The 26387-nt window shown below is 46.1% G+C and overlaps 2 protein-coding genes across 2 annotated transcripts in view; one reads left to right on the top strand and one right to left on the bottom strand.

The window, feature by feature from the left end:
- LOC137778488 (BOS complex subunit NOMO1) overlaps positions 1-20539 on the bottom strand; it is a 52473-nt gene extending 31934 nt beyond the window's left edge. The window contains exons 1-11 of the mRNA XM_068565597.1: positions 20249-20539; positions 17078-17167; positions 15514-15559; positions 12535-12635; positions 11730-11836; positions 9740-9812; positions 7728-7880; positions 6782-6919; positions 6362-6451; positions 3666-3771; positions 3324-3474 (exon numbers count right to left, since the gene is read on the bottom strand). Of these exons, the coding sequence (XP_068421698.1) occupies positions 3324-3474; positions 3666-3771; positions 6362-6451; positions 6782-6919; positions 7728-7880; positions 9740-9812; positions 11730-11836; positions 12535-12635; positions 15514-15559; positions 17078-17167; positions 20249-20413 (1220 nt within the window). The 5' untranslated portion in view covers positions 20414-20539. The remainder of the gene's footprint in view (positions 1-3323; positions 3475-3665; positions 3772-6361; positions 6452-6781; positions 6920-7727; positions 7881-9739; positions 9813-11729; positions 11837-12534; positions 12636-15513; positions 15560-17077; positions 17168-20248) is intronic.
- A 2747-nt stretch (positions 20540-23286) lies between these two features.
- Positions 23287-26387, top strand: part of ABCC6 (ATP binding cassette subfamily C member 6) — a 62599-nt gene continuing 59498 nt past the window's right edge. The window contains exons 1-4 of the mRNA XM_068565624.1: positions 23287-23322; positions 24196-24378; positions 25787-25912; positions 26066-26194. Coding sequence (XP_068421725.1) covers positions 23287-23322; positions 24196-24378; positions 25787-25912; positions 26066-26194 — 474 coding nt within the window. The remainder of the gene's footprint in view (positions 23323-24195; positions 24379-25786; positions 25913-26065; positions 26195-26387) is intronic.

Raw genomic sequence — 26387 nt, 5'->3', positions numbered from 1 at the left:
TGTTGGATAATTATGGGGTGCACTAAATGCTGGCACACCCACTCTGCTGCAAAGAAAAAACAGCAGAAGGAACAAGAAGGCGGCGGAACGCTGTGTGTGTGAAGTCCGGGAGCGAAGGAAAGCACCGCCGTCTCCCTAAAGGGATGTGACCAGCCCGGCCACGGGGGCTCAGGCTGGACAGTGAGGGGCAAGGCGCCACAGCCCACGGGCCAAGTCACACCAGCCACCTGTTTCGGGAGGGACCATGAGCTCAGATGGTTTTCACACTTTTAAAGGGGGAAAAAAAAAAATCAAAAGATTATTTCATGACATAATAAACGACATGCTACTACGATGTCAGTGTCCACACATAAAGTTTTCCTGGAACACAGCCAAGCCCGTTCATTTATGAACTGTCTGTAGCGGGTTTCGTCACAGAGACCTTATCAGCCCGTGAACTCTGAAATATTTATTCTCTGGTCCTTGACAGACAAAGTGTGACAGCCCCTGATCTAGGTTCAAAGGTTTGCCTTTTGGTTCCCTACTGTGTACTATCAGAGAAAATGGATAGGAAGGGACTACTGATGGAATTATTCTCAAGGACCTTCCATATTCCCTTCATTTGTGTCCATGTTGGCGGGGGGGGGAAGTCCCCTTATTCATTCCAAGTTGAACCTCTTTGCCTAAGTTTTAAATATTTTAACCATACAATCAGTTTTAGCTCATATTCTCAATTAAAGATAAGTGTCCAATTACCCTAAACCTCAAATATATATTGGTTTAGTTTAGAAAAAGAACTAAAAAGCCAGTAAGACAGTGTTTTGTTATACTGAAGCTCTAAAAAATTGATGTGTCAATAAATTATTTCATCAGGATTTAATACATTAATTAAGAGAAATCAGTAATTTTGGTGCATCGTGAGACAACTATATTCTCATTGCCATTTAGACAGAAGTCAGAGTTTGATTTTCAAATAAATTAGCAAATAATTTTTTTAAAAGGGAAAAACAGAAAGAGTAAGAAATATCAATGAATTAAAAGGCAAACGGGCCAAAAGGAAAATGATGAATTTTTCCAATGATACTCAACAGATGTTGTTTCACTTTCTTTGACCCAAATATTCCACTTTAAAGAAGAAAATAAATATAAAATTAAATTACGTTTCCTCATCTCCATGAATGGCACCTCCTCCATCTACCCAGATGCTCAAATAGGAAACCTGGGCTCTGATGCACAAAGCCTCCATATCACTCATCAAATCCACCTACACCTCCTCCCTCCCCCGCCAGCAGGATCCCCGGTCCCACCGGTCACCATCTCCTCCAGACAACTGTCACACCTCCCATCTACGCCCTCCACTTATACCCTGGCTTTCCTCCAATCCACTCTCCACATAGCAGTCAGGAGAAAAAAAGACAAAAAAAAAAAAAAACTTTCCCAAATGCCCTGATCCACATGGCTCCCTTGATGAAAACTCGTCAATGGTTTCCCACTGCACTTGGGGAGAAGCCCATCCCCACAAGATGGCTACAAGGCCATGTGGCCCTCCAGCCTCACCATCGCCCCCAGCCACGCTGGCTGTCCCCATCCCGACCCCAGAGCTCCCCTGTCCCCTCCAGGCCCCGGCACAGGCTCTCCCCTCTGCCTGCCAAGCCCTCCACTCAGCTACCTTTTCAGTCCTCCCGAAGGTCTCGGCTTCCACAGCGCCCCACCTAAACGAAGTCGCCTCGGGGTCCCTGAGCTCTTCCTGCACACCCACCCCAACTTACCATCACTGACTCCTCGCCTTCAGTCTGTCTCCTGGACCCCTGCCTTTGTGACGTTAGCCTGGTTCCCTGTACACACCCAGCACTTATCACGGTGACTCACCTGGAGTCGCTGCTCAGAACTGTTTATGAGGGAAGCAGGGAGAACTGCAGCCCAGGAGTCACTTCCTGAGGCTCCACCACGACACACACGGCAGCAGGCTCCACAAGTGCTCTGCTTCCTCGCCTGCCTTTCAACACTGAACCCCGGACCTGGACCCCCCGCCTGCCTACAGACAATGGTCACCTCCTCAGCGACCAAGCCAATAAAGCGTGTCTTCAGGGCTCAGCTCCTGGACCTCCGGGACCGTCGGGAGGTCACACCTAAACCCCCGCCCCAGGTTCTCCTGAGGCCGCCCCTCGAAGGCTGACGTTCTATTTCCAGTCCACTGATCCACTTCTACCTGCTCTTACACATTCGAGGCTCTGGCTGCCACCTGCCGTCGAGTCTTCCCGATTTACGATCGGTCCAAGCACCTGGTGGAGGGCGCCACCTAGTGGGCCTATGGACCGCCGCGGCCAAAACTGACGCCTCATCCCCAACCGGCTCCTCTCCCCGTCCACGGCCATCCTGCCTCTCAGGCTGGGAAGCCCGAGACATCTTCCCGATCTGTCCCTGACTTCCCCATAAGACAGGCCCTCGTTAACTCTGCTTTCAGGCCTCCCGCACCCTCTTCTGTCTCCTTCGAGGCCTTCCCCCCAGCCATGGCACCACGGTGTCTCACTGAAGACAAAAATCTAACCACGTTATCTCCATGCTCACACCGTTCACCGGCCCCTTGACTTTTCTCCCTGGTGGAGAAAATCCTCGCCTTCCAATGGGGAGTGAGGAGGCCCTCTGACATCTGCTCCCTTCATCCACCCAGCACTTCACACTCCAGCGACACCAAGTGCTGTGCCCCCATCCGCACCGCGCTGCTCTCAGAGGCCTCTTTCCACGCAGACCCTGCTCACCACCCGCCACCCCGTTACGTTACTGTTTAGTGAGCACCTATTGCCAAGGAGGGATGGCAGCCTCCCCATTCTATAGGTGACACACGGATAAGAGAAAGACCCAAACTCTGACTCCAAGGCCGGGGTTCTCTGCACTAGACGGTGTCACTACTTGATGAAACTATAGGAATTCAACCACGGGATATCTCCTCACAACTCACAATAAGTACAACAAAGTGGGAAGAACTGTGACAACGACCCGAAGCATCTTACAGCAAACGTTCTCAACCGACTACACTATCTTCCAGTGAAGCCAAGGCAGGCCTCACAGATGTGAAGTCAGGCACAACAGATCTTCTTCTAACTTGAACCCGTTTTAACTTTGAAGCAAGACGATTTTCTTGAAGCAGCTAACAGTTAAGCACCTTCAGTTTATAACACTTAGCTCTCATCTTTCCAAAGAAGCCAGCCTGAGTTTCTCCATAGGTGTCTGAGACTGGACGTGGACCCTTGGCAGAAATGCACGGTCAGATCGAAGGTGGTCTTATTCTCCGCTGGCCGCCAAAGTAAGCACCAGCCCTTCCAGGCCCCGCACGCCCGCCTTACCCTGTGGCGATGATGTCAGCCAGCTGAGGCGTGTTGGGTGCGATTTTGATTGAGACGGTTTCAAAGTAGAGGTGCTCCTTCTGGGCGTGGATGGTGTACGTCCCGGTTGTTATGTTCTCCAGACGGAACGAGCCATCGGCTTTTGTTTTGACTGTAAAACAAAAACAGGCCAACAAAGGATGAGACAAAAACAACTGTGTAGCCCTCATCTACACAGGGATACTCGAGACCAAAAGCTGGCATGTTTTCATAGAGTCGTTAAGATTTTCTTTCCTTTCCATTCCTCTCTGTGAGCAAAACCCAGCCCAGGCAAACAGGCCAGGGCCCAACGTGTCTGCCCACCTTTGATCTGGTTGTTCAGGGTGACCACCGCGTCCGGGACACCCTCTCCTTCAGGTCCGTTCAAGACCCTCCCAGTGACAGAGAATCCCATGACGTGGAACACCGGCTAGAAGATGAAGAACAGGGAGGAGGCTGTCATGTGCTTGAGCCGCAGAAGCCCCCCTCATGCCCCTCACACCATCGCTCAGCACCCCTGCCTACACTGGCTTCTCCTGGTGCCCCGTGCCAGCCAGCTCCCTCCCAGCTCACCCACCCGCAGCCCTTTCCCACGTCTTGTCTTCCGCTTGGTTTATGTGTCTGGGCCCTCCTCACTGTGAGGGCCAGGGCCTGGCTCTCTGCACTCAGCTGGGCTCCAGCCACCCTGATCTTGGGTTCCTGCATGCTTTCCCCACGAGGGGCTTTCACACCAGCTGCTCCCTCAGCCTGGATCTCCTCCCACACCTGCAGAGGATGGAGGAGAGGCCGCCCCTTCTCGTCCTTCAGGTTTAGCTCAAACTGTCACCACCTCTGAGATGCTCTCACTACCCTCTCTCGGGAGCCCCTGCCTCACGCCCCAGCCAGTTGCTGTCCATCACACTAACCTACTCTCTAGGCTTCAGCAAAAACCTCCCCAGTATCTGGTATGTCCTTGTTTGATTTCTTCTAGTTTGTCTACCTCCCACTAGAATGTGAGCTTCATGAAGATAGGGACCTTTTCTGTCTTAGTCACCTGGTACACAGTAGGCACTCAATCAATGACTCCTGAATGAATGGATGGATGCATGCATGCACACATATATGCAACAGCATTTGAGCTCTAAAAAAGTAAAATGGCTTCCTCTTTAGTCAGGTAGCTCTTCTTGATCCTTCTAAAAAGACGTGGTTAACCCACTTCTTAAATTATATATTCACTCAACAATCACTTTTATTAGGCACCTACCACGTACCTGGCACTAAATCACGTGTTAGGAATACAGTAAAGAATAAGACTCGGGCTTCCCTGGTGGCGCAGTGGTTGAGAATCCGCCTGCCAATGCAGGGGACACGGGTTCGAGCCCTGGTCTGGGAAGATCCCACATGCCGCGGAGCAGCTGGGCCCGTGAGCCACAACTACTGAGCCTGCGCGTCTGGAGCCTGTGCTCCGCAACGGGAGAGGCCGAGACAGTGAAAGGCCCGCGCACCGCGATGAAGAGTGGCCCCCGCTCGCCACAACTGGAGAAAGCCCTCGCACAGAAACGAAGACCCAACACAGCCAAGGATAAATAAATAAATTTAAAAAATAAAAAAAAAAAAAAGAATAAGACTCAACGGTCCCGACCTCATACAGCTTACAAGCCACTCCCTGAAATTCCATTCATGTCTGTTTAAAACCTTGCATTTGGTTGTGATCTGGGAAATGTCTTTCCCCACTCGCCTGCCCCCATCCTTCTGTGCAAGTCCCCTGAAGCACTAAGGACTTGACCTTCACCCTTCCATCCCCACTCCAGGGCACAGTGCTACAGTCAAATGCTTTACTGAATCTTAAAAGGCAGAGTCAGAACCCCACTGAGAATGTGACCTAAAAGCTAGCTCCCACCAGTTTAAGCTACTTTAACGCAGTACTTTCTAATGTAACATTAAAAGAAAACGATTAAATTTAATTTTTTCAATAACTGTAACACTGGGTGGTCCACTTATGAAAGACTGCTGTTTTCTTTGGGGATTTGCTCTATCTAGAAAATTTTCTACAGTAAACATTTTCTACGTCTGTAATTAAAGATAGAACTGTGATGAAAAACACACTTACCGTCTATTTTAGGGCCTGTATCACCCCATCCATCACCCCACCTGTCATTCCACTGCGGTCCAAGCTCTGTCAGCTCTCACTTACTCAACCGGTCCCTCACTTCCACCTTGCCCCCTGCAGACTCTTCTCAACATGGCAGCTGGAGGGGACACACCTCTTCTTCTGCTTAGAACCTTTCAGTGGTGCCAACTGTCACCCAGAATGGCCCACCAGGACCTGCACAACCTACCCCACCATCTCTCTAACGCTCTCTCCTCTTCCTCCCTTCTTCACTCGCTCCATTCCAGCCACCCTGGCCTTTCTGGGGTTCCCTAAACCTTCTGGCCACACTCCTGCCTCAGGACCTTTGCACCTGCCATTCCCTGTCTTAAACACTCTTCCCACAGACGTAAGTACACTTCGTTGCCTCTTCCCCTTCAGGTTGTTACTCAGAAGTCACCTTCACCCTAAGGCCTTCCCAAGAACAACCTATGAGACCTCAACCCTATCTTAACCTTGAAACTATATAATCTCCTTTCTTGCTTTATGTTTCTAAAGAACAAAGACTTTCTCATATACTTTCTTATTTACTTATTTGTAAGTATATTGTCTCTTTCTGCCATTAGAACATGAATTCCACAAAAAAAGGAACTTTTGCCTCTTTGGGTCACTGCTATATGCCCATCACTAGAATAGTACCTAAAATATATGTCACTGACACTCGGTAAATATATTTCATTGAATGAAGTAGATGTAAATAGGGCTCTGATTCTCTAAGATAAAGACATTATGTGAGAGAGGTGAAGGATCTAGTGGATCCCAGAACGAAGTGGAAGAGAGTACAACATTCAGTTTTTTCCAACAGTACTTCTAGGTAAACTGATTTTTTTTTTTTTTAACACGTGTGCAACACCTGTGCCCAGGGATGGGGACTCCAACAGAGAGGCCTTACCTCAATTTTCAGGCTGTCATGTTCCACTGTAAAGTCAAGTCTGGAAGGAGCAACGTCAAAGGTAATCCTCTCCCCTCTATAGAATGGAATCTGGAAGGAAAAGTCGGTTAATTACCAAGAGCCAATAACATGATTCAACCATCAATATTAATACTCAATCCAGCAGCCCACAAATAACCAGGGGTTCAAAGCAGGCAAAGAGACACTATTAATCATAACTGTTTTGGATTTAAAACAGAAAGACTTGCACTATTCCCAGCTGTTACTGAGGGGACAGAGTTACATCTTCAGTAACTGCTAAATAAAATGTTCATTGAACTGCAGGCCAACCATTCAGTCCTTTGATATCCAAATGGCACTGACTCTTCCTGTGATATAAGTGTCCCAAACATAAACAGAACGGAAGTCGGCTTCACTCACCACAGTATAGCCCCCACTCGGCAACGAATAGAAGGAGAAGGAGCCATCTTCTTTGGAGACCGCGTGGCACAAATACACCAGACTCTCGTCTTGGGGTTGGAACCCGGGCACTGGGGAGATGTTGCAGCCCAGGACATCCTATGCCAGGAGAAAAAAGCCAAAATGACTTCCTTTTCCACTTACAAGTTCTGATTATTATCAAATAGCCACGCTTTAAAAATACTTGTATAAGTTTTATTTCACAAAATATATATTTCTGAAACCTAGGACATAGCAGAGGACATAACAGAATGTAAAATCTTTACATTCAAGTTTGAAAAGTTAAAAATGGTCACCATCCTCCAGGTAAGAAACCGGAGTGGTCCAAGTTCACACAGCTGGTCAGAGGCAGAGCTGGGATTTGTCTGAACTTGGGTCTGTTTGATTTCAAAGCCAGTGCACTTTCCACTGAATTCCACTGCCTCCCAGTGCAGACATTCAATCTCTTGTGAGTCAACAGAGAAACACAAGGTTCTTATGCTGAAACTATAAATCAACCTTGATCTGCATTTTATTTTTTATTTAATTTTTTTTTAATTGAAGTATAGTTGGTTTACAATGTTGAGTTAGTTTCTGGTATACAGCAAAGTGATTCAGTTACACATATATATATTCTTTTTCAGATTCTTTTACCATTATAGCTTATTACGAGATATTGAATACAGTGCCCTGTGCTACACAGTAGGACCTTGCTGTTTATCTATTTTATATGTAGTGGTGTGTGTATCTGTTAATCCCAAGCTCCTAATTTATCCCTCCCCACCTCCCGCTTTCCCCTTTGGTAACCATACGTTTGTCTTCTAGTCTGTGAGTGACCTGCATTTAAACCGTGTATTCTTAGTCTGTGATCCCCCGTGCCCCCAGCCCTGCCCACAACCTCTCTTGTTCTTCACTCTTCTTTGCGTACCTCTTTGGTTACTAAAGAAGAGAAGAGAAGAAACTTCACCCCTTTCATGGGTTCCCCGTCACTGCGGACAGAGCCAGACACGTTGTAGCCAGCCACTATGAGGGGGCCCGCGGCATTGGCGTTGGAGGTCGTTACTCGTACAGTGGTGCTCGCCTACAAGAGAAGACGTCAACTTCCAAAAGAATAAACACTCACAAAGCATTTAACAACACGAGGACATGCTGACACTAAAATATTAACTGGGGGGAAGCAACATACAAAACTGCACGTGTAGTACCATAACAACTGTTTTTTAATTCGCAAAATGAAGTGAAGGGAACTGTGGCAAAATGGAGATGATGGTGATTTCGTCTAGATGGTAACAATGTACCTCTTTTACAGTTTTCCACCTTCCAGATTTTCCACTTCCACTCCTTTATGCTCTTCTGTATGTTCCAATTTTTTTTAATGAACATGCTTTATTTTTTTCCATGTTTAATGGTATGTATGTGTGTATTTTTAAACTCTTTGTCAAAGTATAATTCACATGGGGAACACTGCACACAGTCTCAGCGTCCAGCATAGTGACTTTCCCAAACTCACCATGCATCCAACATCCAGACACAGAACAGAACCGGCACCCCAGAAACAGAACAGAACTGGCACCCTAGAAGCCCCCCTCGTGCTCGTTTCCAGTCACTACTCCCCCAAAGGGCAACCATTATCCTGACTTTTAACAGCTTGCTTTACTTTAAAACACAATTTTACATGAATAAACTCATATTCCTTTATGTATACAATTAACAAACAATGCAAACCTTAAAATGTATTCTATTTATAATGTGTAAGCTATGGAATTTTAAATGAAATCTTTTTCAATGTTGCCCAGAAGAGAAAAATCCTGAAAACAAAGTCATAAACAGAATACAGACATATCTAGGTGTGAAACTGTATCATCAATTATAAATGCGTAAAACTTACAAGGTAAAAACTGAAATACTGATGCTTCTTTAGCAAAAAAATGAGACGCAGCCTCAAAACTAATATAAAAACTAACCTGTCAAAATGCTCTTTAAGTCTTAACTTCAATTTGTTTCTTCACAGTTATTACAGAACCTCGCTTAGTATTTTTCTTCCTTTTTTGATCTTTTATTATAAGCTATTTCAGTCAAACAAAAAATAGATATAGGGATCTATACCAAAGAACACCTATATAAGTTCCAACCAGCTAAAGAATAAAAGAGAAGAAATACAATTCTAGACCCTTGCAGATGCCCACGTCCCCTTCCTCCCTCCCTCTACAAACATCAGTACCATAATGAATATACTGTTTGTCATTCCCATTCACGTCTTTATAATTTTCTACATGTGAATGTATCCATAAGTGCTATTATCATAAGTGTTCTTAATGACTATATAAACGGTATCATATTTCCTTATCCTTCAGCAATTTGCCTTTTCCCTTCAACTTTATGCTTTTAAGCAAGTCATATTGATATGCGTAGCTCTGGTTCATTCATTATTACTGACATACAGAATTCTATTGTGTGATGAAACCACAATCCATTCTCCTCTTAATGGACATTTAGGTTGTTTACAGTATTCTGCTACTACAAAGCTGCAATAAACATTCTTATACATTCTCCTTGGGCACATGTACAGGAGTTTCTAAATTGTTAAGTATATTTATAGATTGTTGTTACAGACTAAAAAAAGAACAATAAAATAATCTCATCAGGTCCTTCTGGTGTTGATTTAGCTTAAAATAGCTACTGTTAATAAGAGACCAGTTTCACAGCAGGGTGACAATGTTGTTACCTAAAACTGAAACCAATATAAGCAACATCTGCTACACGGAGGGAGTTTTCCTGTATAAGTACCACCAAACTAATCAGCAGCACCACTGTTTTTCTCCATCGACTTCTAGAAAGACCATAAAATCATTTCATATCTGGAATTGAAAACCTCTACATTTGTCCCCAAACCAGCACACTGTTGGCACGGCCATCAACATAACTGAAATAAATGCTCACCTCTTTCAATGGCCAGGTTGGATGAGTTGCAAGGATTTCGTAATCTCCAGGAAGAACTTTAAAAAACGCAAACCTAAGAAATACAAAATACCACTTCACTTTCTCCCAACAACCCGAGCACTTCTAATTTTAGGACAACTATCGGAATCATAAGAAAATAATGTTTGAGTTATCACGAACTTGCCCTTAGCCAGTTAAAGGAGCATAAATGAAATTCAATCCTTCGCTGTACAAATCCTCATCAGACAACACTTATTGGGCACTGGCTGTGTGCAAGGAGAGGGGTTCATGTGCTAATGGGAAGGAAGGCTGATGTTTCCCTTAAACCCAGAAAGTTCTGGCCTAAAAACCAGTCCCTGTGGTTCAGCAAGGATCAGTCACAGAACATTCAAGTGTGTGTTGACAGAGCGAGAGGCATGAACAGGAGAGAAGAGAAGCATCCAAAGCAGAAGTGGGAAGGGACGAGAGATGGGTAAAGAACAGAGGACAGACCCGATAGGCTGAGACGGATGCTTACACAAGATGACACTAAGCGTTAGGGGAGGGCAGGTGACAATGAGCTTGACTCCTACCCCAGAGTTTATTAAGACCTGTTATCAGACACAAATAGAAGCCAATCTGGGTGCTTGCACAAAGCAACTGTGATGAAACCAGAAGCTGACAAAGATGATTCTAGCAGCTGTGAACAAACCAAGACCAGAGTGTGATGAGCTGAGGATGGAAGCACTACCACCAGGATTCTGACACATTTACCCTTTAGATTTGCAAAGCATCGGACCATGAAAGGGCTAATTCCAGCGACAGGAACTCCAAAAATTTCATGCAATCTCTTCTTCTGTGGTGGTATTTTATTACATCCAATGTTGCCTGTAATAACTGGATAGAGCTTGGAAATCACTTTGCTACAAAAGAGTTGACACTGCCACTGGATTTTGGTCTGGGTAAGATTCAGCCTCTACTTCACGTTCATAGCATCCCAGTTCTGCACGTTACTGTCAGTTTAGTTAGTGCGCAGGAAAGAGATTTGGAAAGTGAATCGCAAAGTTCAAGTCACTTTTCCCAGCACGGTCAGCAGCAAATTAATGAAACTAGAGAAAATGAAAGTCCCACATTCAACCCCCTCCTCTGATCCCCTACAGATCAGGGGAGGGGGTTGGAGAGGCATCAGTAAGTATTTTTCAAAACTGACATATAATTTCAACAATCATCATTTAAAAATTGGATGATGTCCTGACAGACTCATTACAAACTTCTATTTTGCAGTTTAGTCAGATTTGTGTATTGAAGTAGTCAGTGGTGATTTGCGTGCTTTCAACATTACCAGGTGGAACTATTCTGATATTAATCTTGGCACATCTGTTAACATTTACAACTCAACGATATAAATCCATTACATAAATGCTTTAAATTTGACTCAGCAAGGTTAATTAAATAGTCATTAGTTCCAACTACAAATGATTGTGATGTAATCGTGATAAAATGATTTTTAAAAATTGTAATTGAGCTAAGTTATTAAGCACCTATTCTATGCCAGACAGTTTGAAACGATAATATCGTAATTTAATCTTCTCAATAACCTTAAGAGGTAGGTTCCATGATTATTCTCATTTATAAATGAGGAAACCAAGGCACAGAGGCGTTAAGTAACTTGCTCTGGGGCAGACAGCTAGCAAATGGGGGAACCAGGATTCAAACCCAGGCTGTCGGGCTCCAGAGCCAGTCCCAACCATTAAATGAAGGCCTACCATGTGCCAGGCCCTGCAGCAGGTGCTTTATTTATCTCATATTTAATCATTGCATCAACGCTAGATGTAATGGGTCAAATGACTTCCATTTTACAGATGAGGAACTTGAGGCCCTGAGGGGCAGGAACCTGTCTGAAGATAAGAGGCCAAAACAGGATTTGAACCCAGGTCTCCCTAAATCCAAAGCTCCCCCAAATCAGGGCCCGGCTCTAGCCTCGGGGCAGGGCGTAACATGCATGACTCACTTTCCGCCAGGCTGTGTGACTGTGGACTGGATCTTTGCTTCTGTGCCTGTGTTTCTCAGAGACACCTGAACTCCTGCGGGCCCCTGGGGCTGCCCTTTGCTGAGAACCTGCCGTGGAGAAGGAGGAGTTAGGAGCCGCCCGGCAGCAACGTTCTCCTCCCAGCCGCACTGTCCATCCTGCTCCTGCTCCCCAAACGAAGCCCATGACCTTCTCTGGGTCAAGTTTCCTTGGAAAAGATGGTAGAGATTGTGGATACCCTTCCCAGGGAGGCTTGGGGACAGGGAGAGGGAACAGCAACAGTAAAATGACACTTTGTTTCATTGACTCTAAGACACCTTCAATTAAAGATGCACAATTATTTTACAAACCACTGCGAAAGAATAAATACCCAGGGTCCCCATCTCTAACAAGAAACCCACACAAAAAGCCGGGACCAAAGGCCCTCACTCTCAGGGTCAAGGGAAAGGAGAATAAACCCACCATGAAGAAAAGGAAGGCAATAAATATGCGCATCTCAACCACGGTGCTGGGTGCAGGGAGGGGGAACTCTCCCCTGAGAACCTGTCCCTCTAAAAAGCCATCCTGGCATCTATACTTGGACAGGGGAGTGACCAGCAACCTAGACCCGGCCCCTAAAAACACCCGCTACGTTTCACATGCAATTTCATTGAGCTCCCAGGCCCTCCTGAAGCTTATCTGTGGGTCCCTTGTGGGCTCAAAGCCCCCAGTTTAAAAACCTCTTGCTTTTTTAAAGGTAAGAGAAGACCCAGTATGTACCACAGAGCAAACGTGACAAATGTCAAACCTTTCCATTCACGGAGAAGCCCGTGAACACGAAGTTGACGTCCCCACCCTTCGTGCAGATGTCGCTCACACCATCCACGTAGAGCTCCACGGTGGTTGGCTCTGCCCAATGACAGGGGGAGGGGGGAACAGGGTACAGGACACAAGAGCAAGCTGAGTTCTGGGACAGGATGAAACTGTCTGTGTAAAACACATTGAACTGCTTAACTTTCACTGTATTCACTTTTGAGCCACTCACATGGCTTGAAATCCGAAGGCACAAGGAGGTACACAGGGAAAAGTCTCCTTCCCACCCCTACATCCTGACACCCACTTCCCCACCCCAAAGGGAACCAGAGTTTAGAGTATAATATACTTTTGTAACAGTCTTGCAGCTGAGCTGTATCTCAGAGTCCCATGGAAAATCCAGTGAGTGCCAAAGAGTTTTATTACTGAACACCCACCACAGACCAGGCACTGAGCTAAGTACACTTAATCCTGACAACTATCTTAGAGGTAGGTAGTAACATCTGCAGCCGATTGAGGGGTAAAGTGGGGCACAGGAAGGTTAAAGAATCTCCTAAAATCACAGAGCTTGTGAGGGACAGAGCCCAAATTCAACCCAAAAGTCTGGCTCCACATCTGTCTCCTGACCAAGTACAGGAGTTCGGCCACATTATACCAGGACTATAAGCTCCAATGTCCATAGTAACACGGTGGATTAGAAGTCAGCAGACTGGCCAAGTGTGGACTGCAGCAAATGGAAAAAGGGGGACAGCTTCTACCAACTACTGCCACGTGACCCAGTGTTGCCCAAGTTTCCACCTTCTCAAGAACAACTGGAAATCTGGATTTTATGTGCCGTGTCCTGATTTTTCAATATTAGCAACTAAGTCAAATTTTAAAAAAAGCTGAAGAGTTCATCATAATAGGGGTTAAAGTTGAGTTTTTAAAAGGTTCGGAAGACCGTGAAGTGAGAAGCAGAGGAAAAAATGGACCAGTCAAGAGAATTTCTGGTAAAATGAAGAATGACGCACATACACAGGGGAAAGCACCAGTGAAAAACGGACAAAACCTTGAACAGGCAGCTCACAAAAAGAGGATATCCAACTGGCCAGGAAACATATGAAAAAGTGCTCAATCTCATGGACCATCAGGAAATGCAAATCGAAAGCACAATGAGAGGCCACCACTCCACCACCAGGACGGCTAAGATGAAAGAGTCTGACAGCCAGTGCTGGTGAGGATGTGGAGGTCTGAACTCTTACACACGGCTGGTAGAGCAAAGTTTTGTGACATCTACCTTGGCTGTCCAGCAATCTCTACTAGGGCTGAACATGTAAAAAGTCTATCGCCCAGCAATTCCACCCTGTTATATACTCAACAGAAATGTAGACATGTGTGCACCACAAGATATGTACAAGGATTTCGCAGGAGCACTGCTCCTAGTGGCCAAAACTGGGGCGCAACCCAAAGGTCCACCAACAGTAGAGGGGGTAAATCACTTGATATTCACACAGCAGTAGAATGAACTAATATACTAACACATAATAACACATAATAAGGATGAATTCTGTGAAAATTGTCAAGAGAGAGAAACCAGGCACAAAAACGTACCCTGTGTGTTTCTATTTACATGAAGTTCAAAACAGACAAAATAATCTATAATTTTAGGTCGGGCGGTGCAATTAGCAAGTGCCTGGGATGGGGCACTTCTGGGTGCTGGTCAGGTTCTGTCTTGTCATCTAGGTGGTGGTTACGTGAGTGTGTTCATTTTGTGAAAATCATCGCCTGATATCCCTGTGATGAGTACAATTTTCGGAAAGTATGCTATAATTTAATTAAAAAGCTTATTAAAAGAAAAAGAACTGACAAGAAGGGAGGGGACTCAAACAAAACACTCCTGCAAGCCACCGATCTGTGACCTCGCTGGCCGATTTGTCGTCTCTCTGGCCGTGGGTTGGCTTTGACTCCCCTCCGCTTTTCTGGACCGCACCAGCCAGGTACCCCCGGCCGTGAACTGAGAAAGAGCTTGTCGCCCAGATGCGAGTTGGCCGTCGCTGCCGCTGTGACAGCAGGGACTCAGTTCTTCCCCCTCTAACTCACAGGCAGGCCTGGTAGGAACAACTGGGCCCTCCACGTCTCCCGCCAAGCTACGGAACTGGGGTCACACACCCTCTACCGAACGTCAAGGCTCGGCTCTCCAAAAACACCAGCCACGTCGCAGCAGAACCCCTTCTTCTGATCCAGCCCACTCCCGCTCCTCCGACTTTGCTAAAAGACAGTCACCTCAGGAAAAAGTCTGGAGCTTTTGCTTGTATGTGTGCGGAAAGACTGCTTTTAAGTGTTTACTAATTAATTGCCAATTATGTGCCAGCGATTCTGAACACATAAATACACTGGTCCATTAACCCTCCAGTAGCCTGTGAGGCAGGTTCTACTACTCTCCTGACCCCTAGTGAGAAGACGGATGCTGACCCAGCGGAAGTAACTCGTCCAAGGTCGTCACAGAGCTGGTAAGGCCCAAGGTTGTCAGATCTTCTGATCTCTTAAGAGAAGTACATCTGGATTTTTATGTCAAGTCTCACAATGTTTAATGTTGTCATTAATTCACTGAAAAAAATTTTTTTAAAACACTGAGGGGGCTAAGAAAGAAGCCATCCTGGAAGAGGAACAACGTCCCCACTCCTGACCTCTATATTCATCAAGTTCTACTGGCATTTAATGAACAAAGCTGCTAAAGTGGAGTTTTCTGAGCGGTACAAGAAAAGATGCCTACTTTAAGAAACATGACAGAAAATCTTAAGGTAGGTCTAAAGTAAATCCAATCTACTCTAAAGTAATAGGGGCGAGGCGGTTAAAAAAAGAACAAAAAAACCCTCTTCCACACTAGAAAGGAATCCTTAATATTTTAACAATCTATGCACTCTGTCAATTTAAATTAATATTCAGCATATAACCTAATCCTTTACAGAGTATACCTGGTTATTTGTTAACTTACCAAAACTCCACCCTAGAGGAGGCTCAATCTTCAGAATGAAATCTCCCTACAAGGAGAAAAAAAAAATCACTGCAAAGGACTAAGAACTGATGACTATTCAACTAGTTTAATTTAGTTTAGTGCTAGCCTATTATCTAGAATTTTCACACCTGAAATGGAATTCCAAGCATAAACTTTGTACTTGTAAATGGTAGTGAGCTCTTGATTCCCTTCATGTGCTGCAATCTCAACCCCCGAACCTCCCATTTAACCCATCAAAGAGTTACAAAGACTCTGTATTCAGCTGCTCTTGGTCTTTTGATTCCAAACATTCTATTAATCCAGTCTCCTGTTAACCCCTCATATGACTAAGGTTGCCAGGGTCAGCCAGATCTTCAGGAACTAAAGTCATTTCTTAAAACTAGATTTTACATACACCCTTGAGTGAAGGGTTCCTTGAGAATGTTTTAATAGTTTAAAAAAAAAAAAAAAAAACAGATTTCAAGACCCAACTAGTCTACCTCTAGAAATCAATCTTATGGATTGTGCATAAAGATGTAAGTTCAAGCATATTTATTGCTGTGTGGTTAGTAATAATAATTTTAAAAACTGGGGAAAAGCTTCTGTGTCTATAGAGAAATTGGGAATAAATTAGTTTGGCCTGCCTCTGAAATGTGTGCCGCCGTTAAAAGGAAGGTCCATACATGCCGATGTCCAAAGTGTGCCAAAACGTCACCACAGGGGAAAAAAATCACATTGCAGAACAAAGCCTAGTGTTTGAGTCCATTTGTTTTTTTTTTTAATCAAAAGCAAAACTACACAGTATATTAACTACTTTTGCAACTTCCTGTGAATCTATATTTCCAAATAAAAAGTTGAAATGTGGGGAGGATGAGGGGTGGGAGAACAGGTATGCATGGATACCCATCTATGTGCACATGTGTTTGTGTATCTGCATATATGTACATGCATGTATATTCGTGGATATCTGTACAACTCTAAATACAGAGAAAGCCATCTGCTAGGACACACACTGAAACTTTTATCAGAGGTTATCACTACCGAGGGACGGGGGTTTGGGGGATAAAAGATAAAATTTACTTCATATACTTCTAAACACATTGATATTTTTCCACAAAGCTCATGAATTCACATATTACTTGTATAATTCTTTTTAACGATATTTTAAGCTGCTTGCAAGTAAAGGGTTCTATTAAATCAGGGTTTCTCAGCCTTGGCACTGGTGACATTTGGTCTGTCCCGTACAGCATGGCAGGATGTTTAGCTCCATTCCTGGCCTCCACTGACGAGATAACTGCACCACTCTCCCTCCCTCACAGTTGTAACAACCAAAAATGTCTCCAGACGTTGCCAAATGTCCCTGGAGACATTGAGAATCACTGCATTCAATCAAACCAGTTCATAAGCTTGGCCAGAATTTGGCCAGAATTACCATACTCCACTTACAACTTACAAAACATGAGTATTTGCACATGTGGGAAAGCCACTCTCCCAGTTAGCACAGCCCTGTGGGTCACACTGACAAATTCCCATCGTAAAAGACTAAAGTACTCTCCCCTCTTACCTTATCATACAAGGGGATCATAAAGTAACCATTGTTAGGGGCACAGTCTGTCTGGTATTTCAAAGTCCCATGCTTGGTGTACAACTTTATCTAGAAAGGAAGGAAAGAAAAGAGAAGTCATAATATCACTGTTGAGAATTAGCTACATATAATGCACCTGAATGCATTCAGTCAAAACGCATTTGCTGAGGACCTACCATATGAAGTTACTAACACTGGGCATTAGGACAGAGGGAAATAAGACAAGTATCCCCAAAATAATGTGATTTGATATTTTTCAGGTTAGAAACTACCTCCCAAAGTCATATTTTTTCAATGCTTTTCAGTTTTAGTGTCTGTCTCTACGTTGTTTCTGGGTCTAAAACAGATTTTCAAATTTTGCTGTTAGTAAGGGGCTTGTTAAAATGCAATTCCTGGGGCAGGTTGGATTGGAAGTTTGGGACTAGCAGATGCAAGCTATTATATATAGAATGGATAAACAACAGGTCCTACTGTATAGCACAGGGATCTATTTTCAATATCCTGTAATAAACCTTAATGGAAAAGAATATGAAAAAGAATATATATATATATGTATAATTGAATCACTTTGCTGTACACCAGGAACTAAACACAACACTGTAAATCAACTATACTTCAATTTTTTGTAAAGTACCTTAAAAAAAAATGCAATTTCTGAGCCCCACGTCTGTTTCTAAAATAGAAGGTCTGAGGTGAGGGCCAGGGATCTGTATTATTTACCCCAAAGAGTCCCAATGCTTGGAGTAACATCCATCTAGAAACTTTTAATGTTAATAATCTGTAACTATGATAACAGAATTGGGTCACACCAGCTAAGAAGATGTATAAAGCAGCAGACTCAGAACGCGCACACTTAGGAAAGGAACACAGTGAAATTACGTACAGACTGCAGGCTCCCCGTGGGCAGTGACCACGGCTTGCATTCCATGGCGCCTGGGTCAGTGTCTTATTTAGTGTAAGTACTCAATAAATACTCAAACTTGTTCACGGGCCATAAAGAAATTCAGATGCATGCACTTAAAGCAGGGACTGAAAATCCGGCTGTCCAGAGGGACCATGGAAGTCCTATCAAGGGGTATTCACCTAAAGACAGACAGATCACTACTTAACCCAAGCCAAGTTTTGCGGCCCAAAGATCAGCTGGTTTTCCAGAGAAATCAGAAATGCAGTTTTTAATGTGAAATCTCCTGATTGTTAAAAAGAATTAGCAACCAATATAGTTTTTCTTTTTTAGGGATTTCTGTCTGCTCTGTTCACTGAACTGAATATCCCCACCAGACACAAGGCTTCTGCACATGCCGGGGCTCACTCAACAGTTACTGACTGAATGAATATGATGGAAAAACACCCAGAAGGGAAGAGAGCTGGAAAAGAGTGAAGGTAGTTTTACTGGGACACAGAAAACACAATCAAGAAATGATTGTGAAATATCTTATTTACATTTCTTTCATAAAGCACAGGTCAGGGCACAGAATGGCAATATACATTACACATATGCAACACCTCATTTCACAATCAGAAATTAAGAAAGAATGAGTGTCTCAGACCACCTGGACAGGCAGCCCTGGGGCTCAGGGAACACATTTCATACTAGGTCACAAAACCCGCCCTCTGCTCTCAAGGTCACTATTAGTGTTTGGGGTGGGAGTGCCCCTTACTGCCTTCACTTTCCTCCTGGAGCCCCAGGAAACTACAAGTTGCAAAGCCTTTCCAGGCAGCTTCTGGAATGTCCTGTGCCCACAACCCGAGAGGTGGCATGGGCACCCAGAGATCCTAGGAGCCCTGCCACTGTCAGTGGGTAGATTCATTAAACGCCTGACTTTTTAAGACCAATCGTCTTGAAGGTGACGATTGATTAACTTCTTTAGAAAATACATGATGCTGGGTTCTGCTGCCTCTCACCCAACACCATCTTACAGGAATAAAAATTGGGACTTGGAGCAAGGCCAGGTCAAAGAGCTAGTGGGATGTGAATCTACTTCCTCCCCCTCCCCCAATCCTCAGTAACCTACTTTGTAGAACACACTGGTCCAACCCTTCACCGCAGCCCTCCAGCTACCAGCACAGAAGCAGCTCAATGCGCTTTCAGACAGACAGCCTTTGGGGTCTTAGTCCCCACTCCCTTCTCTTTTTCAGCCACTTCCTTTTTTCTCTCTCAAACTCCCTTTTCTGCCCCATCATCAGTACCCTCCTGAAACAGAAGCCAACCCTCCCTCGGGTCCCTTCCCATCTGTCCTGTAAGTGACTTTCTATCCCTACCTCCATCTATCTCCCTTCTTCTTCACAAGCTTTCTGGGTCATAATTCCACTAGGCTAATAATCATCTAACTGAACAGGGCTTTGCAACTTAATAAAAAGACTTCTGCACAAATCTCTAGTGTAATTCCAATAACTACCCAGTACGGGCAGCTGACAACTCTCCATTTTCAGAGCAAAAGGGGTCCCATGGGGGAAACCAGGGAAATTAAAAATACAGTTTCCCAGCCCCAGAGATGCCAAGAGAGATCTACTGGGTCAGGATCTCTGGGATGGGAATCCATGCTCTTTAAAAGCTCCCCAGGGGGGCTGGAGGAGCAGTGGATTAGAACTTTGTGGGGACTCTCTGTTGTGTGGGTAAGACTTGCTATCTCTAGGTTCTGGAATATAGGTTTCAGAAATCTGAGTTTCAGGAGGTCTGGGTTCCTGGGGGTTTGAGCATCTGGGGTTATCAGACCTAAGGGGTCTGGGTCCTGCTGAGACTGGGTTTTAAGAGATCTGGGGCCTGGATTCTGGGGATCTGCAGTTTAGGTTTTGAAGAATCTGGGGTCTTGATTTGCAGGATCCTTAGTTTTGCGTGACCTAATAAAAGTTTTAGACCACCATCATCGTCACCAAAAATGTCCCTCACACCCATGTGCACATACCTTCGGGGCCCCGCCCCCGGCCCCACTCCGTAGCTGACCCCAAGATAAGAACCCCCACTCCAGCGCGACTGGGGAGGAGATAGTGGAAACCCGCGGAGAGCGGCGCCTTTAAAAAGGAAAGGACTCGCAGAGTGGGGGGCTGGTGGCAACTGCCTGGTGTCAGAGGCGAGGCCACCGTGGCTCAGAGAGGTTGAGCGATTGGCCCGGGGTCACACAGCGAGCTCCGGGCCGCGGGGCGGGCGCTCACCTCGATGAGCGAGTAGTTGATCTCCACGTCCGACTTGACGAAGCCCCCGCAGCCCACCACGATGTCCTCGGAGCCGCGCGCCGGCCCCACGCCGCTCAGCAGCAGCACCACGGTGGCGACCACCACCACCGACCCCGGCGGCCCCACGCCCCGGCGCTCCCGCATGGCCCTGCCTCTGCTGCCAGACCCTCTGCTGCCAGACCCTCTGCAGGCCTCCAGGTCCCGCCCCTCAAACCGCACGCTGCCCGCGGCTTCCTCCTCGGCGGGCGGCTGACAGCCCAGTCCCCGCCCCGGCCCGGCCGCGCGTGCGCGATCCGGCCCCACGCCCACGCCCCCAGGCAAAAGATTTATGGCGCATGCTCAGCAACAAAACGAGACCATTTGTGCCCTCTGGAGGCCTGGAGGACTCCTCGCACCGTCTGGCAGGTGCAGTTGCAAAGTGTGTGTGTACAGTCGTAAACTACAAAGCTAAACTCTACTTTGGAATTCAGTAGCACTGAAATTGGAAAGGACGAGAGACTGTTGATCGAAGTATCCAACAACTTTCCCGAATCTTTTTGACCGTAAATTTCACAAGTATAATCTCAAACCCCTTTTAGGGATTTGTGTCAACTGGTGTATTTTTCCGTGATAAGTGATGAATTAGTTTTTTTTTAAAGAAAAACATGTCATTTAAGTTCAGCATAATATTTAAAAGGTATTTAAATTTTATTTAATCCCAGCTCCAATAACATTTGTATAGAAACAAACTTTGAGGGTTTTCCCCCAGTAAGCAAGAGATGCATGCAGTTTGATTTACTTTGAACTAGCTCTGTGAGACAATGCATGATTTATCTGCAAATAAGTTCAAAAATCAGCACGTTATATTTTGTCCTAAGACTGAGTGTATAACATAGTGTAGATGAACTACAAGTCACCACATCAAAATAGACAAAAATTGCTTTTCTGACCTGATATTTGAAAGTCTTCCATTTTACCCCTGAAAACATCAAGTGCTTTATTTGGATAGTTTTTAATACTTTGTTTCTAAATGATGAGGTAAAAGAGAAGATTTCCCACTGAAATTTGCCATTGTGGCTAAAACTCAAGCAATATAATACAATTATGAATCACAGTGATTTTAAACTACACAATGGTCAAAACCTTCACAGTGGCTACAATGCAACGATACACCCACTGAGGATTTCAATCATGAGCGCATCAGATTTCTGCTTCTCACTCTGCATTCTCACTCCAAATACAGTGAGATTCTCAACTGTTCAATTATAAAGAGAAACTATTTAAATAATGGTTTTATTTTCTGAGGTTCATTATTTATCATTACAATTGAAACAGATGCCCTTTACTCTCCCTAACATAAATCCCTGGTTTGTCTTAGCAAATCACCAGGGGGGGTGAAAGCCATCGATTAGGAAATGCTGGCCTATGGAATCCTCTTATCTTACAGAATGGTAAACCGAGGCCCAGAGAGGGAAAGGGACTTATCTAGGGCTCCGCACACAGCCATGTGTTGTTCAGAGAGCTGGAAAGTAGGCTTTGGGATGCCCGAGTTCTGTTCTTGGCTCACCTGCTGATTTCCTCTGTGTTCTTCCTGCCTTCCTAACCATTCTCCCTCAAACTTTCACCATTCCCCTCAAATTCATCTTCAGGTATATAAAGAAATAAAGCGCTAGGACTGTGGCAATGCCAGCTGGAGCGGGGGTTTCAGGGAGAGGGGGCTCAAGCCTCCCCATAATTTCCATCAGCCGCCACCAAAACCACCTCAAATAAACAGACGCGATCTGAATGTAAACAGCAGACCATCCACACTCAGCCTCAAGACAGATCCCTGAGTTTCTGTGTCGCTGCTCTTCCAGAACTCCCAGGCAGGAGGACAGCTGAAGGCATACTGCCTAGGTCCCAGACCAGGGTTGGAGAAACTCAGAAAAGAAAAGGGGAAAAGGCCAGGGAACCCATGCTGTGGAAGCCCTGCCGGAGGCGGGAAAAAGGACAAGAAGTAACAGGGCAGCATGGAGAGTGCAAAGGATTTGAATTCTTCACTCAAACTGAGCACCTGTGCTTGTCGGTCTGAAAAAGCTGAGTCTTTCCTTCCTATCTTGAAAGGAATACATGCTCATTGCAGAAGGAAAGAAAATAGAAAAGGGAAAGCAAGGAAAAAGAAAAATTAGGATTCCCATGACCACCGCTTTAGAGCATTTCCATCTTTTTATCTATGCATATATGTTACATAGAGTCATCTCCCAAAAGAACTCGTGGCTGGGGACACACCTTGCTTTAAGACCCAGAAGAAGAAGGTAAATGACTTGACTTCCTTCCCCACTTTCCCCAACTTAAGCACATACTTTTTTCCTTTGGAAACATATCACAGGCTATTTTGTATTATAATCTCTTTTTTCCACTTAGCATTTAGCAACCATATTTCCTTATTAAATATATTTCTGCAATGGCGCTTTGAACCACGGCTTAGTAACCTAGGGATGAAATAACACTACTAATGCTAATAAGAGCTAATTCCGCTTGCGCGTTTACTGTGTGCCTGGCACTGTGCTAGACACTTTGTTGGTCATCTTAAAATCTTCCCCCCACCCTAGCGGCAGACAATGTCCATCCCACAGGTGAGGAGACTGCGGCTCTTACTAACCAGGCGGTGCCCCCATCCCCCATGCCGGTTGTTGGACATGTGCACACCTGTTGGGTTCACTTATCAGGATAAATTCCTGGAATTGTTGGTCCACAGTATTCGGGAAGCTTGCGATGACATTTGTTCCAGGGGGAAGGGGGGTTATATGGGGATGCCGCTGCACTTTCTGGGGCTCCGGGATCCCCTCCCCGCTGCCTGCTGGGGCCTCCCTTAGCGCCCCTCCACCTCGCCTTTCACCCCTTCGCGCCCCACCCCCACCGCGCGGCCGGACCTTGCCCGGGGCCTCGCAATCCCGGCGCTCGAATCCCCGCCCCTTGCACGGCGGAGCGCGGCCAGGGAAGCTGTCCAGGGACCCACCGACAGTCTGACAGACTGACTGACGGACGCACGGTGCCCGATGGCCGCGCCTGGCGAGCCCTGCGCGGGCCCGGAGGTGAGTGTCTCCATCCCGCCCCTCTCTCCTTTTCGGGCTCGAGAAATCTCTTGGGCAGGGAAGGGGAGAGACCTCCAAACTCCTGGCCGGGAGGGGAGGAGACCTGCCAGCCTAACCGCAGGGCGGGGCGACCCCCTTAACCAAGCTGGTCCCCCAAAGAACCCAGCCATGTTAAAGGGGCCTACTAGACCCGCCCCACCCCTCTCTGGTTCCTGTCTCATCAAAGGGTTCTAGTGGGAGGGTGGCAGTGATGCAGTAGGGGGAGAATTAAAGCAGCCGTGTCTTCTAAACTCACATTCACACTTCTCAGATAAGGAAAGGCCAGCAGAAGGTCTGAGATAAGAATTACAGATGGCCACCTCCAGTAGAACAAGCTTCGGGGTCAGACAGGCCAGCATGGACTCAGCTCTGCCATTTCCTATTTGTGTGGGCCTGAAGGAGTCTGTTCCCCCACACCCCAACCCCGTGCCTCAGTTTCTGGTCTATGAAATGGGGACAGTAATACCTACCTCCTACAGTGGTTATAAGTATGTGCCCAACACTCATCAGAGAGCCCAGGTCTCCTAGATTCTAGGACTGGACTGCCTTGATTCAGATCCCAGCACCACCACTGTCCAACTGGGTGACATCAGCCAACTTACTTAACCTCTCTGGGCCTCAGCTGCCTCATCTGCAAAATCAGTATGACTGCATCTACTTCATAAGATTGGGGTTAGGGCTAAAGAAGTTGAGAATTATGAAGTACTCTAAAGAGTGCTTAGCACATTTTCATGTAAATGTTAGGGGTCCAAAGAGTTGCCTGGCCCCCTAAGCAGGTGAGTTTGGGACCCCTGCGTTTGTACCATCATAAGAGTCACCCTGGTGTTCCCTCAGGTCTGGAACCAGACGGAGCCCCAGCCCGCCGCTGCCCGCCTGCTGAGCCTGTGCTTCCTGAAAACGGCAGGGGTCTGGGTGCCCCCCATGTACCTCTGGGTCCTTGGCCCCATCCACCTCCTCTACATCCACCGCCATGACAAGGGCTACCTCCAGATGTCCCACCTCTTCAAGGCCAAAATGGTAGCCACTGCCCCTGGGAGCCTGTAACCAGACAATGGTAGGGGGTCGGGGGAAACAGGCTGGAACCTGGCAGAGACCCCAAAGTAGACACTTCTTCTATCAAGGAGCACACAGCGTGGGGACAAGAAGGGACCCTGTTAATCAAACAGAGCAATACCCCAGAGGCTACAGAGGGAAACTCAGTGGAATAGATTCTCCCAAACAGATCTGGTAATAATAAAAACCATACATCCACAAACACACCTCCGGACACCCACACATCCAGTTTATGGCCATCACAGCCCAGCATTCCCCAAAGTGTGCAGTGTACACTCCTGGGATACACAAGGTGATTCTAGGGCCATGCTAGGATGACCCTTTTAAATGTTTAACAGCTATGCATTGATTTTTGGCGGTACTAAAGAACAGTTCTTAAAATTGTTATGTATTTATTTGACAGTGTTAGAAAAACACTGGCATTGCAAGTGTGAGCTTTTCTGCTCATCCTCCCGTTCTCCAGACTTCTACAAGAATGCCCTCCAAGGTTCATTTATTCCCATACCACCTTGTAAATTTTTGACCTGTTGCCGACCACCTTTCCAGGGCTGGCACACTCTTCCTTAAAGGGCCAGATAGTACATGTCTGAGGCTTTGAGGATCATGTGGTCTCTGTCCCCACTACTCAATTCTGCTCTTGCAGCAGGAAAGCAGCCACAGACAACAGTAAACAAATAGATGTGACCGTGTTTCAATAAAAGTTTATTTATAGTCACTACAATTTGCATTTCATATAATTTTCACATGTCATGACATATTAGACTTCTTAAAGTTTTGTTCAACGATTGAAAAATGTCAAAACCATTCTTAGCTCAGAGGTGATACAAAAACAGGCAGGAGGCCAAACTCAGCCTGCAGGTGGTAGTTTGACCCCTGCTTGAGACTAACTGAAATGTTCAATAGTTTCTCCAGTGTGCCCAGGTCTGCCCACTTTCTTGATTTCTCTTGTTCAAAAGAGAGACCAATGCGTCTTAGAGCAGGCCTGGAGACATACCAGCCCCAACAGAGAGTTCCTCCTTGATTTAATAGTAGGGAGGGAAAGAGACTTAAAGAGGGTATAACATTTTCACCTAGAGAGTAAATTTCATTTCATGCTGTTCCTTCATCCCTAAAGCATCCTCCCGTGCATTATGGGAGCACCGCTGGCATTTTGGATCCCACCAAGTTGGCTTGGGCCCTTGTGGTGCATTATTTATATGACAGTTACAGGTCAAGATTGAGCTGCATCACCCCTTACAGCTTTTTCTTTCACGTCAGCACTGTTCAATGATCACACTGGTACGTTACAGTGCCCCATCCAGAGCCACTGTCCAATTGGCCGCCATCTTTCTTTCCCCCCCCCCGCCAGCCTTATCCAAATTTGTTTCCCCAGGTGCTTGGCTTCACCCTCATAATCCTGTGTACCTCCAGCGTGTCTGTGACTCTTTGGAGAATCCGGCAGGGAACACCCCAGGCCCTAGAGTTCCTCATACACCCCACCGTGTGGCTCACCACAATGGTAAATGACATCCCCAGACCTGCTGGCTTGTTCCTAGCTGCTGCTTTTCCTGCCCTGGTGGAGGGCATGGGGCAGAGCGGGGCTCCTTCCCTACCCTCTCTTCCCCTACCCTTCCCTGCCTCTGTCCACCTCCCACCTGACTCTCTGGTCCAGAGCTTCGCCATGTTCCTGATCCACGCTGAGAGGAAGAAGGGGGTCCAGGCGTCTGGGGTGCTCTTTGGGTACTGGCTGCTCTGCCTTCTCTTCCCAGCCACCAGCACCGCCCAGCAGGCCTCGCAAGGGGTAAGTGGGGGCCTGGGCCACTTGGGAACCAGTAGGGCAGTTTCAGGCCTTGGGTCCCATCCTTCCTCCTCGTCTTTCCACCCATGGCTTATTCTCTACACAGAGACACACACACCACAAGTGCTTAAACTCAAGTGACACACAAACACATTTCACATAGAAGTTCCCATCATCCCATACCTTTTTGGCAACA

Source organism: Eschrichtius robustus, chromosome 16 (genome assembly GCF_028021215.1).
Source record: "Eschrichtius robustus isolate mEscRob2 chromosome 16, mEscRob2.pri, whole genome shotgun sequence".
Taxonomy (NCBI): domain Eukaryota; kingdom Metazoa; phylum Chordata; class Mammalia; order Artiodactyla; family Eschrichtiidae; genus Eschrichtius; species Eschrichtius robustus.
The sequence above is the reverse complement of the archived record's forward strand: the minus strand, read 5'-3'. Positions and strand labels throughout refer to the sequence as shown.